The 15055-nt window shown below is 34.4% G+C and overlaps 1 protein-coding gene across 4 annotated transcripts; it reads right to left on the minus strand.

Annotated features, from left to right (window-relative positions):
- Window positions 1-1910: 1910 nt before the first annotated feature.
- LOC129792273 (protein eiger) lies at window positions 1911-14987 on the minus strand. 4 transcript variants are annotated; one of them, XM_055831164.1, is made up of 9 exons: window positions 14424-14987; window positions 11348-11473; window positions 6272-6480; window positions 5248-5418; window positions 4972-5170; window positions 3274-3340; window positions 3115-3210; window positions 2873-3021; window positions 1911-2807 (listed from the first exon to the last, which is right to left on the minus strand). In XM_055831164.1, the coding sequence occupies exons 1-9, from the start codon at window positions 14559-14561 to the stop codon at window positions 2469-2471; spliced, it is 1494 nt and encodes a 497-aa protein (XP_055687139.1). In that variant the 5' UTR covers window positions 14562-14987; the 3' UTR covers window positions 1911-2468. The 4 variants fall into 4 exon arrangements, with proteins under 4 accessions (XP_055687139.1, XP_055687140.1, XP_055687143.1 ...); XM_055831165.1 differs by having other exon boundaries at window positions 3280-3340; window positions 14424-14925; XM_055831168.1 differs by having other exon boundaries at window positions 3280-3340; window positions 5275-5418; window positions 14424-14922.
- Between the last annotated feature and the right edge of the window lie 68 nt (window positions 14988-15055).

Consider the following 15055-nt stretch of genomic DNA (forward strand, 5'->3'; position numbering starts at 1 on the left):
GAATAATGCGATAGGGGAGACTCACTGCTGCCCCAACTCGATCTTCACTACAACATACTCCGTGAAAGGTATTCCGATAATGAAGTGAACCACACAACCCCCCGTACCCCCCGTACCCCCCGGGGTGCTTGGTATTGTGACCCTCACATACCTTCGGGAATCTCAAATTAAATTCCGGAATTGAGGGAGGAAATTCTTTAAAAGGCAAAGTATGAGAAGGAGCTTGAACTTCTTCTTCATCTTTTTGTGGTGGAAACTCATGTGAACCACGTAAGGTGTGAATATGACACTCTCTGGGTCTAGTTGGTGGGGCAGGTGTGATATGTTAGTTTGCGAACGTGATTCCATGTTATGCGATACTTCTTTTAGAGACATACTTTAGGTGCAATCGATATGTCTTACTTGTCGTGTTCCTGTTGCTTTATAAAATATGAGAAAATTCTTCTACACACAGGGTGGTTCATTGATAAGAGAATTAATAAAAATTAAGGTAAGTTTATGTATTAATTATTTGTACATTGTTTTTATTCAATAATCTCCTGATTCTTGAAATTTCAGGAATTTCTTTTGAAATTTAAATTGAAATAAGACTTTCTTTCCAAATTTCAAGAATTTCTTTTGATAATTCAACGATATCCAGGATTCTTGATCGATGAATATGGCTGATTATATGATTTTTTAATTATATAAAAACAGTCGCATTGTATAAAAAATATGCGAAATATCGAGAATATCGAGGAAAATTCGATAAAGCTAATTTTAATTTAAAAAAAATTTAAATCTATTTTCCAACTGATCTAACAGAGAATCATTCTTCAAAATTACGCGTATCCCGATTGCTTCCTCGAATGAAGAGTTTTCCCAGAGAGCGAGTAAATTCCTTTATTTTTGATTAATTAAACGCCCCTTTCAGCGTAATATCATCACGTATTCAATATTCTCTGTTTAACATTAATTAGAAATGAGAAATTTTTTCATCTTCATTGGTTTAAAAGAATTAAATTAATTTTGTGAGATGAAAAGGACGAAAAAATACGTTAATTGCAAAAAATATTCTTAAGCTGATTATACCTTCACTTAAAAATTCTTTCTAAAGCTCCAGAGATTAATTTAAATTTATTTAATCCACTTTTTTTGCTAAAAAAATTATTTTTGTATAAAGTTTCGCATAAGAACACACCTTGTTGTACAAGAAGCTTATACCTGTGTAATTAATACACCGCCCACGTAGTACTCGAGTGCTTCCTTGACTACTGTTTTAATGTTTTAATGCAAGACTATGCGTAATGACTTTAATTCTATTTCTTCAACTTTATTCTGACTCTGCAATATTTTTTTTATGATGATTTATTGAAACCACAAGATTTTTTTTTTCGAAAGAGTTGAACAACTTTTATCCAAATATTTACTTTAAGCTGATGATTTCCTTCAGAAGCAGCATACATAGTTCATGTTTAATCGCACACATTTTGCATGACGACAAATCCGTGGTTTTGCAAGTTTGTTGAATTTTTCAAGAGGCAAACCATTCTGTCTGTGGCAGCAAGGGAGAAATACCCCACAGGATGAAATCACTTGCAGTACAGTGGGACCCCAGTACAACGACCACTCAGATGTACTCTTCACACTCATTATTTTCAATGCGCGAGAGTAGCTCAACCAAGTGGTCGTTGTACTGGGGCCCCACTGTACTCTGATTCATATATGGTGGATTCCAATAGCATTCGTGTGGCTTTCAATCTTTCACCCAGAACAATTTTTTTTGTTAATCTCCCATGGAATTCCTGAGTCATCCGCGCGGGGAACAAAGTTAAAAGAAGTAAAAGAGAAAGAACAATTTTTTTATGCTTTTGAGAAGCAGAAAATCCCTTTTGGATTCTACTTTGGATTTTATATATTTTTTCCATTCATTTAACATGCATTTTCAACAATATTTCATAGCTTATAGTAAAAGTTATACGATGATGTTAATTTACGAACTAACTTTTCTACGTTTTCTATAAATAATATAGCTTTGATACGTTGTTGTTGTTTTTTTTTTGGTATCATAGAGATTGTATAAAAAATCATAAATTCGCCTACATTGCTAAAATTTTATAAATACGTTTTTTTTTTAGATATTTTTTTCATTATAATATCTCTCACTAATTCTACATTCGATTGAGTAATACAGGATACATTATGCTTTCCTTCCATTGGCACAAAGTTTAATTCTAATAAGGTAATAGGTGTAGGATTTATAGAATGGGGCAATGAAAGAAAAAGACATTGATATAGCTCCTTTCTTCTCCTTCTTCACAGTAAATATGGCTTAAATTCCTACCCATTGAATCATATATTATGTTTATATAGGTAAATGGCACGGAATTGCATGAGAAATCAGCGAACATTCCCCCCATACGGATATTCTTCTATTCATTTCGCGACTCTATCGATGGACGCGAATTTTTGTAGCTGCGTTGGTATATTCACGAATAAATTCGTCGACTATCCTCGTGGCTAATTAAATTCGTCCCTGGGGCACTATTGGGCGCATGATGCGATGCCGGGCCCCCTAAGCGTATGAGCCCGAAGAAGCTCGTATGTGGATGGAAGAGAACGTAGTGCTGATTCTCGCCAGATTTCACCTGAATCCGATCATCGGCCTGCAGGAAGGCTACTCCGCTCGTATAGCAGGTATTCTTATTCTGTGTATCGTGATTGCTGTGCGAATGATCATTCCTCGATGTTACTTCGCAGAGTAAAATGGGATTACCATTGCGACGAATTGTAAAGCTGTAGCTATCTCGTTTGTCATTGTAGTAAATCTACAATGGAAATTACCCAGTTTTAATACAAATTTTAAATATAAATGAATAAAAAAATTAATTACTTGAGCATAGATTAGGTAGACACCGCTTTCTTTAACCGTGACGCCTCCCTCTTCGAGAGTAAAGTAGTTCTCCATTCCTGCTTCAACTGCCCATGTTGATGGCTTCCAGTAGTCGTAATTTCCGGTAACATGATGCAGCAATGCATTATCTATTTTCAAATTAAAATATTATATTTCATTGTGAGATCTAATGAAATAGAGAATCAATAAAAGGGAAAATAGTGAAAAGGAGCTCAACAAACCTTTCTTGTAGTGATGAGGCGTCAGGAGACGATACTTGCTCTCATCCCCTTCATAGTGTATGGCTATTGTGCGTGATTTGTTGCCATGACTCTTCTCTGATGGTAAGATAAAATGGGAAATTTTATTAAAATTTAGCACAAAGTTTCAGCAAAACTTACTCTTACGCTCTCCACTATTTGCAAACTGGCGGCGATAGACTCTCTGCTCTGGAGCTGCCACGTGTTCCTATTTAATAAATAAATGAAATAGCATTAAATAAATACGTGGGTTGGAATAAATCTTCCTGAGATATATTCCCTTCTGGGTTTATCCTTATATTCTCAAAGAGAATGCAAAAGGAGTTTATTCATCTTTAATTTATGTAAATTGTTGACAAAAAAAAATGTAAAATTTACTCTTAATACTTAAAAAAAACTATTTCAAATAATTAAAATAATTCTAAAAGGTTAAACCTCGTGGGAACTCAAGAGAAAATCATTGAAGCGATATTTTCTGCCTCTATTATATATCTTTCCACGAAACATCTATCAAAATGATTTACTTTACAGCGGAAGGGGAAGAACCCTGTTCCAGGAAACCCTTCCGGGGAGTTTTCATATTCCACCTGGCACCGATCCCACACCGCATTTCACGATGAAACCATCACCATGAAGGGAAAATTGCATAAATCTCACATCATTCCACCCTTCCCCCCACATATTGCTCTATGTTTGTTGCAAATGACACAAAAGCTTATATCTAAGCTATATTATGTACCTATATATAATATAGATATTTGTGGATTGAGTTTTCCTCCCATGTAGGCAGTAAAAGAAATTTCCCATCACTTTTCTTTGCAAAAGTGTAATTAGTGGGCAAAAGTCACCCCACATGGCGCTTCGTTTCTTTTGTTGCCATCCTGGCTAATTACGAAGAGGCTTTGTGGAGCAAAATGTGCGGTCCACCTTTGTCATCATTAAGTGACCATAGCAAAGGGGACATTACGCGATTGCTACGTGCATAAATTGACTTGACTCATCCCTTTTCCCACCAACATTCCATTGAGATTGCGTGATTCTTCCGCTCCAAGAGCGATTTATTGCTTTTGCTGCTTTTACCTCTTGTGCCTCTTTGTACATGGCAGTGTATCTCATCAGAGTTGAAAGAACGTTAAAATATTTTAATTTGTAGTTAATAATTGATAAATAGACGCTATGCAATTGGTCATTTAAGTCTACATTTATTTTCTCATTAAATAAATTTAAATTTGATAAGGAGATTATTCATTTTGATGCTTTCAACGCTTCCATTATAATTCTTGATGTTTTAGTGGCGTGGACAAAAAGATTTTTTTTTCAAGCTAAAAATTATATGGAAAATTCTAAAAAAGAGATTTTTTAGACGATGAACGATTAATATAAGCGTCAAAATGACAAAAAGAACTGCCAATTTTGAAAAGAAGCATGTAACGTTTGAAAATAATTGTCAAATTTTGAAAGACAAACTTCTATCGTTAGAAAAAAAAACGTTAAACGTTCAAACAAACAACTTAATATCACTAAAAATGCCCTTAAATTAAAAATAAACAAATTATTTAATTAAAAATTGAATAAAAACTATATTTCTTTCAACTCTCAAACCCCATCATTTCAATTCTGTTCATATGAATTCACCTGGCGTTAGATGAATTTGCCCCTTATTGCCTTCCCTAACTGATTTATAGGAAAACTTTATAAGCTCGCGTAGAGCTTTGTGGGGGGTCACTCTTGTAAAATCCATACCATCAAGCTATTGTACATAGGTACATAAGAACTTTACCCCCGCATGTTCTATTCTATTGTACTATTGGTGAGAATTGAGTCTAAAATAGATTTTACCTGCAGATTAGGCTGCGTGTTCAAATGATGATGATTCCGATGGCGAATATTGAGCTCCTTTTGGGGATTCGTATCTGATTCCCGGATCGTCAGTGTGACATCCTTGTCGACAAATTGTGTTGGGGATGCACTGAGGGATTGATATCTCCTTGGGGGACGACGATGAATGGAATTTGGTGGTCTCCTCTCATTTCCAGCCCTGTGAAAAGAATAAATTGACGGATGGATTTATTTGTCAGCACCAATGGATGGCACACAAGAGGGCCCCTCTCTCACCATCGCTTCTTTTGACCCCAGTCGTACTTGAGTTTAGGACTCTGGTTGCGATTGAGGAGAACATTCATGACCATTTCATCAGCCGGTGTGTTGGTCCTGTTGCGACGTAATGCATACGATTCCTCAACCACCGGGACACCCTCGTGGGGTGGAATTGCACGTGGTTTTCGACTAAAGGGTGCAAGTTAACACAAAATGATTTAAAAGAATATTATTCAACGTACAAGTTACAATAAAAATTAAATTAAAAAGAAGTGTTATGGAATGAATGAGGAAAAGCACGAAAAGAAAGCGTTAAAAGGAGAATTGTGGAAAATCAGTTAGAAAAATTAAAAAGTAAATTGAAGTGAATTGAAAAAAATAAATTGAAATTCAATCAATAAATCATTAATTTGGACAAACTCGTTAAAATTTGAAAGATTTAATATTGTTCTCTAATGTTTTCTTTATAGATTTTTATTTTCAATCATCATCAGCTCTTATAAATATTCTCTTTGCTCAAAGAAGTAAATGAACTTTTAAGCCACTCTATATCACATCATTCCGCAGACCTCAAGATAAGAATTTATCTTCTTCATATGACTAAAAAAATATTATTTGATTATTTTGATCTACTTTCCATTTCAATCTCCTCGAGATTTATTCGCTCTCGCATCTTCCACTAATTAAATATGAGAGACAAAGTCATTGTGTCAACATTCACGAGAAAATTATAACATTGGAGGAGGTGAGATAAAGTCTCTGCTGAAAGTTTATTCTTTGCTTTTCTTTGCCTGTTAAGCAGTTATTTGAATAAATAAGAAAGGAGCCGCGTGCATCTTGCAAGAAGAAGCCACACAGTGTGGATTTTTGGGGACACTTGCTGTGAATTTTGGGTAATTTAGTGCAACCACAATCAGGGAGTATTTGTATAAAAGTTTCTGCTGAAGCGTGGGAGTTGGGTGGAAAAGCGCAAAAGGACGGAGATGCTGATGAGAAAAGTTTGAAGAATATATGGTGAGAAAATGCAACGTTTTTTTTGTACCTTTTCCTTATTTCATCGTAGATACTCTCATTGTCGTACTCCTCGTCGTCTGGGAACATTTTGAAGATACCACTGCCTTCCCTCATGTTCTCCGTATCGTCATCATCATCCATCTCCAGGTCATCGATACTGTAATCCTCATCGTCAAGCTCATCAACAGAATTGCCAAAATCCTCGAGGAATCCTTGATGATGCTTCGGAAGTTCGTGCTGTTGCAAGAAAAAAAAATTAGAGAGAGTGAGAAAAGCTGACTAAAATAGAAGATACTTGAAGTAATCCAAAACATTTTCTCTTGCTGAGAATGGGAGGAATCTGCTCTCGAGTGACTTTTGGCGCCAACAAGTGTGTTTTCTGCACACTCCACTTTCATCCCCATTAATCTTCTCATAGACTTTTTGGTCATTGATGCCATAAATCTCACCAAAGTTTCGCACAGTGTGTGCCACGATCAATGCGCGCTCAATATTGGTGCCTTTCCCACAAAAAAAAAGCAAACCAGCCTAAATATCTTCGTCTCCCACTCAAAACATTTCGCACATGGCAGAACAAAGCTATCAAATGTTCTTGTAAGAGTCAGAAATTCTCGTAAAATTGAGTTTCTCGTCTCTTTATTGGAGAATTTCCATTTGAGTGGAGTATAATGTGGGAATTTTCATAAACTTTTTTTATAATCTTCTGCGGTGTATAAATCCAGGTAGTATTGTTTGAATTACTTCCTAACGATAAATAACAGCTCAATAAATGCTCTTTTTATGTTCACAGAAATCCGGTAAACGACCCCAACCTTGGCGCATAAAAGAAAGAACTTTAAACAAACTGACCCCACACTCTCCTAAAATGCACGAAAAAACGAAAATCACGGTGCAAAGAAAAAACCTTAAATATTTATATAATTTTCTTCAAAAACAGAAGGGTTTGTAGAATATAAAATTATTATTCTTTTAAGAATTCTGTTTAGGATCAAAGGTAAAGATTTCATAAACAACGCGCATGAAGATAACAGCAAAATATGCTTCTTCTTCCCACCTCTTTGCTTTTCCCTTTCCATTCCATAAAAAGAAGAGTCTTCCACATCTTATCTCTTTGATATTTTTTTTTCACCAAATTTTTCTTTCCTCATATAAAAGGGAAGAAAACATCCAACCAAACACAACTGACTCGTGGAATTTACAACAAAACTAAAGTGTTTTCCACATCATAATTCTTCATGATTTATTTTTAAACCAAACCCACACTTGGTGAATTTTCCAATTGATTTTCAATTTAATGAAAATTGGTTTATTGAACCTCTCCCACAACAACTTATTTTATTTCCAGTTTTAATAATTGGAAATAAATCATTTTCCCGCGAAACAAAAAAAAACACAACAAAAACTGCTTCCAATGTGAATTTCCAGTTAATATTATATTTTACTGGGACCAATAAAGAGGAAATAATGAGTCATTAAATTTTCCAGTTGCAATTTGGTGAACAAATCAAAATCAATTGCAATGCGATGGAAGGAAATTTCATGCCCATAAATCCACCGAATTTTCAGCTTTCATAAGCACATGCAGCTATTATATGTTTATCTATTGCATTATTTAATGTGAAATTGAACTGTATGATTGCAAACTATGTGTATTTAACTAAATATTCACTCCCAACACATTAATTATCTGGCAGAAATCCAAATCAAATAATACGATGAAGAATTAATGTTTCTGCTTTACAGTATGGCTCCGCAGTAATGCTTTAACTATTCCAAATCAATCAATTAAAATGTAATTTAGGGCATTTTGGGTGATTAAATGGGTAATTGAAAGAAATTTGTAAAGGAGCCTTTGAGAATTTCTTATTCTTTCTTGATTCTCTACAAAATTACGCGTGTAATGATTTTGCTCAAATAAGGGGGTTTTCTCATATAAAAACAAATAAACTCCTTTTTCAACAACTATGCGGATTTTAATGGCAAATCCGTCAAGATTATCAAATAAAAACTTTGAATTAACTTGAATTAAAGTCTCACTGCGAATCCCCAAATCAGCGTTTATGCGACACCCAACTGTATACTCTGGTGGATGCGGTAATAATAAATTCTCCAAAATTTGTGCATGTGCCACAGGCATTTTGGCTTCCTTTTGACTCACCCTTGAGGGGTCATCAAAGACAAAACGGAAGACATGAAGAAGTATGCGAAGGTCACAATTTTCTTCAAAACGGAATTCCTTTTTTGTCCAAGCATAGGAATTTTATTGAGGAAACAATACGAAGCAATTTTTTGATCACAGCAAATTGAAATTAATTTGATTTTAATACAAAGATTTGTCTTTGTTTTTTCTCATCTTCACTCCATTTGCATAAGATTAATAAATCGCTCTATATGAGCTGATTTTAATTGATGAGTTCAAAGTCACATAAATGGGTTTCCAAGAAAATTCATACAATAACTATCATTCATTAATAGGACACCATCAAGTTCAAATTAGTTATTATATTTTTTATTAGTTGCATATTAGATTTTAAAAAAAATCGTCATAATTTGTTTAGAATGCAAATACTTCCGCGCAGTTAGAAATTTTCTCTGGAATTTAGATTGTGTTGGCAATAAAAATGATATAGTCTTATCGCGTTGTGAATGAAAAATGATTCAACGCGTGAAACTGAGAAAAGTTCAAATGAAAAACAAACAAGATGGTCAATGTCTTTAATTAATATTTCTGTTTGATGGTGCTCTTTATGAGAAAAAAAGAGACAATTTGGATGACGTTGAGGGGGGGTCTTGTGAAACATAACGAATTCATATTTTGCTCAATTAACTATGCAGCAAAATTTAATTGGATAGCTCGCTCAATGAGTGTGTCAAATTTGAAAAATTGAAGGAAGATTCCGGCGTTTGTGTGTGAAAAAAAAAATTTAGAATCAAGTTCAAGGTAAAATCTCTCAGGGCATCTTCACAGCACAGCACTGTGACGCAAATGTCCGCATGTCAGGAGAAGAATATCAAAGTCACATCATTTTCTTTGAGGTTTTCCACCCATTCTCCTCCCCCTCAGTCACACCTCAAAAATTGCATAAAAAAAACTCCATCAAAGACATGAAGAAACTGGCACAAATGAATATGCGGAGTTATTAAGAAAGAAGAAAATTATGAATTTTTCAGTGAGACATTTGAGTGCTTTCTGAGTGCTTTATCAATGTGAATGACAAATATGAGGAAGGAAAAAAATTACATATATATTTAACAGCACATAAATTTCTTCCACAAAATTCTTTGAGGTTCTTTTTTTTTGGAACATCTTTTCTTCCACGCTTGAACTAATAATCCCCAATGGTGGTTCATAAAATTTAGCGAGTGTGACTTTTTATTTGACATTTTCTTGGCTTGGAAGTAATAACAAGAAAAAGAAGCATAAATATATTATTATTAGTTTGTTTATTTGTGAATGATGCGGGGGAGGATGAAGAGCGAGATGTTAAAATGGGACTTTTGACTTCTCACACTTGAGACAAAAATTGCATATAAATTGATGCTTCCTTGTCTCACTCAATAAAACCACCATTTGGGTGTCTTTCACTCAAATTGCTGGACGGTATTGTGTCTTAATTAGTCCTCGTTTGCTGCATCACCACACACGCGCAACAATTTCATAATGTCTCCATTTTTTTATGACTTTTCCACTGTTTGGCGGTGTCTTCTTCACCCAAAATACCGGATGTTGTATGATGATGATACTCCATAATATGTTTTGTGCATACATAGCTAACCAAATTAAGAGCATTCAATAAAGAAAAGCCAAACACTTGTGTTCCGCAAAATGAAATCAATGTATTTTTTCATTAAAATTTAATTCTTGAAATCTTTGTCCTTTAACTTTGCCTGAATTTTTTTAAATCATATTTTCAATTAAAAAAATATATTTTTGGAGGAAAATAAATTAAGAGAGTAGAAGAAGAAAGGCCATTGAGCATTTGAATCAGTGTATTTAAAGGAGTTTACCCGATTTTGTAAGAGAAACCCATCAAAAGAAAATATAATCAGGATACGCATAATTTTGAAGAGAATTCAATAAAAATGCATCACTAGAAAGTAGAGACCTCTCATTTTCTTTAGCTAAACAAGTTGGAAAAGATTTACATAAAAATGTAAGAAATGACGTTACAACTCCATTTTTTCTCTTTTCTTTCATTGGATGAAGCATAAAAATATAATTTGTCAAATATTGGCAAAGAAACATCTGTCCGAACGCTTCATGCCTTAAAATAGACAAAAAAGGCAATAATGACGTCATAGTTTTCATTTTTAATCAAAATATTTGCCGAATTTTTTCACTGGAAAATGGAAAATCTGTATGACGATTTCTTTTCTTTTCATCATTTACTAGAAAACACGTGTAGATCGTTTCGTTGAATGATCGGGTTTTTCCATACAGGAACGAATAAATTTCTTATTAACTACATTTCAGAAATGTAATTAAATTAAATTTCCCTTCAATGATTGACGCTTTAAAAAATTTCAGTGATTGATGCATGAAAAAAGGGATTTCTTTTATCTTTATTATGAGAAAATTCTTCAATGGTCTGTATAATAATAAATATTTTGGCTTATTGCCAAATGGAGCCATTAACATCAATTTAGGAATTTTCTCGCCACGCGCACACAATTTGCAAATTTACTGCAAAAGCCGTATAGAGATCAAAAGTTTATTGATTCAACCACGCATTTTGCATGTTATTCCATCCAATGCGGACCTTAAGATAAATTGAGATGAATATTTAGGGTGACCTTTGGTGTTGGTTTGTGTCCATAAATTCCTTTTGAAGCCTGAATATTTGTTTAGTCTCATGCTTCCCCTAAATGTTGTGTAAAATTTATTTTATTTTTTTTTAAAGGAAGAACGTGAGAGAAGGTGAAATTCTCGTGTAAACACAAAATAATTTTATTTGTAAGCACACGGGGGGTTTTCCACATTTTCATCCTCGAGCTATTTTTCCACGAAATTCCAACTGCATGAAAATACTTTGCGCGAATATTCTGACCAAGATTTAAGAAGGAGTATGCAGAAAAAATGGATGAAGAGAAAATTTAAACTCACCGCCTCTTCGAAGTCATGCAAATCATCCAGCAAATCCAGACCCATTCGTTTTCTTAAGTCCTCCAATTTACCACGCAATCCATTGAGTTCATCCCTCAGCTCGGTCATCCTAATAGACGACCAAATCTGCAAAGAGAGAGAGAGAAAAATTATAAAACTTATACTTTTAATTGGCTAAACTTAAAGGGCAAGCAATTGCTCCATATTTCTCTTTCAAAAAATTTATTTTTCACCTTTTCAATCCTCTTGGACACAATAATAACAGAAAGAAACTAAATGTACTGGTAAGCTGACCAAGCTTACGGGAGCTGTGTTTCTTTCAGTGTACCAATTTTGTGAGAGCAAACTAGAGCGTAAATTAATTTAAATACGCGCAAAGTCGGGAAAAGTTGAAAAGTCATTCCCTAAGAAATGTTTGGAAGGCCATATCTCGAGAACGGATCCATAGATTTTCATAATTTTTTTTTTGTTTGAAAGGTCTTGAAGGCAGCTATAACATATCGAAAAATGAAAAAAAATTATGTCGCCATTTTCGAAAAATTCGAGTTCGAAATTTTCGAAAACTTTGTTTTCGATTTTAGCGCCTCTTGCAGTCATTTCTCGAAGTTGCAATGTCCTAGACATTTGTAGGGTTTCACGAAACCTTTCATTTGCGCTTGAGTTGATCAAGATCGGACTTGTAGAACCCGAGATATGACATGCTAACTTTGGAAGGCTATATCTCGAGAACGGATCCATAGATTTTCTTCATTTTTGGCATGAAGCTAGATAATATGGTCAGCTACAACATATCAAAAAATGAAAAAAATTTATGTCGTCGTTTTCGAGATATTCATCGAAAACTAATCGAAAATTTTGTTTTTGATTTTTGGCCCTCTAGCGGTCACTTTTGAAACTTCGGATGTTCTAGAGAGTTGTAGGGTTTGTTAAGATCTTTCATTTGACTCCGGGTTGATCAAAATCGGTCAAGCCGTTTTCGAGTTATGGTCGATTTTCGATGAAAAATTGTGGCGGCCATATTGACTAAACGGCTTGACCGATTTTCGAAAATGAAGTATCGTTGGAAAGCTCTTGATGGCCCCTACTACATATCAAAATTTCAGATCTCTAGCTATAATAGGGGCTGAGATATAGCGAAAACAAAATTTTGAGGTTATTCAAAATGGCGGACGGAGGGGTGGGGGGTAAAATTTGACATCATAATCGGATGTCTTCCAGTCGATATTTAAACTTTGCCGTTTACCGCAAGTCTCTATCTATCACCGTTCTCTCGCAATTTAGCGTTATACTACGGACGGACGGCCGGAAAAAAAATTTTTTTGGCGCATACGTTTTTTGGAATGTGGGGACCCTAATTCGTGCTCATCCCAAGTTTGAGCCCGATCTGACGACTTTCGATTTTGCTCGGTACACAAAAGCTGTGTCTGAAAGAAACACAGCTAAAACTCATATTTCCGTTTTTTTTGCAAAAAAAAAAAGAAAAAGGGAAGAACATTTCAAAGTTTATGGAATACAATACAAGCGCCGGAAATTTCAATTGAGTTACAATGTGTGAAGTTTTCACCTGGAATTCCTTTAATGGATTTTGGGATCAGAAAGTTACAAGGAAGCAAACAACTTTGCCGTAAATGTAATAAAATTGTAAAATGTCCACAAAAGTTTACCAGGATGAAATGTGGGACACCCACAATAGCCACACACACAAGAGGAAGGATAAAGTTCTGAATTAAATTCTTTCTCTCACATGTCTTTTCATCTGTCCACATTTGACTGCAAATTGATCTCAGTTCCAGAATTGAGGCGAGGAGTCTTTTTTTTTTCTTTTTGAAAGTGATCAAGTGCAAATAATTTTAATTGGAATCTCCAACAAATCGAAACAGTCAATTACAACACGAGTAACGAAGGGATAGATGTGGGGAAAAAGTTATCAATTAAGGGGTTGTCTTGTTCAGTGAGTGCAATAAATCATCTAAAGAACGTACCTATATAAAAACAACCCTAGAGGGTTAATTATTCATTTAATTGAGATGTACAACTGGGGAAAGTTTTTCAATTTAATTTTCACCCACAAGTGTGGGTACTTTGAGAAAATGTAAAGCAATATTTTCAAGGATTTTCCGGAACTTGCAGCGGTAAACCCAAGTGTCTCATGTACTACCTTACTCTCCTCCTCATGCACAAAATATCTCAAAAATTTAATACATTTTATGCATTTTCCGCACATATTTCTTCTCAATGGTTAAAAGATGAATTAGCCTAAAATTCTCCACTCTCAGTTCTTCCCATTTTACAACACACACACAAGCCCGCATAAAGTTCCTTTACCACCCCCATCTCCCGCATTTTCATCCAGCCGAAAAAAAAAGATATTCCGGAACAACCTCTTCACTCTCAGTCAGAAAATCTCTCTCCTCAAACAGTTCCCACAAAAGTTCCACTGAGAGATGTGCAAAAAGAAATTAATTAAATTCTATATAATTAGTGGATGATGTTGCATTTACTTAAACTCTAATTTAATTGAATTTTCAAGTATCAAAGTCAATTTTATGAGAGGATTTTTCTTTCACAACACTTTAACTCCCAAGGATGAGATTTATTTTTATTGTGCAATAGACAGTGTTTGTATCAGATTTTCTCCATTTTACAATTATATTTTGCAAGGAAATTTAGATGTTTAAAAGGAGTTTATCCGTTTTTGTATGGAAAAATATCTAATCCAATCTAATCTCTAATCTCTAATCATTTTTTCCAGAAATTTAATTGCAATGATTTATCACCTTTTTATCACATAGAGAGCATATAAAAACGAATTCAAAAGAATAAACAGTCAAAAAAAACTCAATGCAATAATTTCAAAGAGAATAACCCATAAATTTTGCATTCTCTCCCAATCGTGCCAGGATATCTCAATAAAATACGCACGAAGGCGCTTTTGGTGCTATAAATTGCCCTTAAGTTATTTCTTCATCTCTTGAATCATTTTCCCCCGAAAAAATTCACATGAAGAAGAAAAAAAATATTTTGCAATATTTGAGGGATAAATTCGTATGAAGAAGACAAGTCAATAATTTCTCACCACGTACGATGAGATGCCAATACTGAAGATGAGGACGAAACTCGACAAGAGGATGAATTTTGTATTTTCCGATCTCTGCCTCCCGTAAATGGTGGTCGTTGGGAGGGTGATGAACGATTTCAGGGAATCCGTCGTCATCCTTGGATAATTACCAATTGACTCCCCGTATGTAGAAAATAATAAACTTGTGTTGTTTCAAAATTAAATCTCTTCAATTTGAACAATTTTTTTTCTTTTCTAATGAATTTTTAGAAAAAACACAAAAATTCATAAAATTTATCCATTGATGGATTTTTTTTTTTTAATAAAAATCACTTTTCAGAATTTTTTTCAATTTTCTTCTCTTCCTCAAGAAATCTAAATATTTTTTCCAATTAAAAATTCTTGAGAAGTTGATTGATAAATTTTGCTTTTACTACCACTCACACAACACACAAGAATATTCTTTAGAAGCAACCATTCGCGGCGAGAGTTGACTCGAAACTGAAGCAGTGCTCGAGAACTTCTGGCACAAAGTGGGCAGAATTCACATAGATATACAAACTTTGGGTAGTTTGCTATATATGTGTGTTTCAGCTCCACCAGAAAAAAATTCACTGCGATCGCCGAATGCGCTTCCGTTGCCAGGAAAA

The sequence above is a fragment of the Lutzomyia longipalpis genome, chromosome 3 (genome assembly GCF_024334085.1).
Source record: "Lutzomyia longipalpis isolate SR_M1_2022 chromosome 3, ASM2433408v1".
Lineage (NCBI taxonomy): Eukaryota > Metazoa > Arthropoda > Insecta > Diptera > Psychodidae > Lutzomyia > Lutzomyia longipalpis.

What these genes read in the sequence shown, in the direction of transcription:
- LOC129792273 (XM_055831164.1), bottom strand. Translation starts at nt 14,561, where the DNA reads ATGACGACGGATTCCCTGAAATCGTTCATCACCCTCCCAACGACCACC. An exon ending in ACACGCAGCCTAATCTGCAG is followed by an intron (nt 3,341 to 4,971) that starts GTAAAATCTATT and finishes TTTATTAAATAG; the next exon opens with GAACACGTGGCAGCTCCAGA. An exon ending in GCCTCATCACTACAAGAAAG is followed by an intron (nt 3,022 to 3,114) that starts GTTTGTTGAGCT and finishes ATTTGAAAATAG; the next exon opens with ATAATGCATTGCTGCATCAT.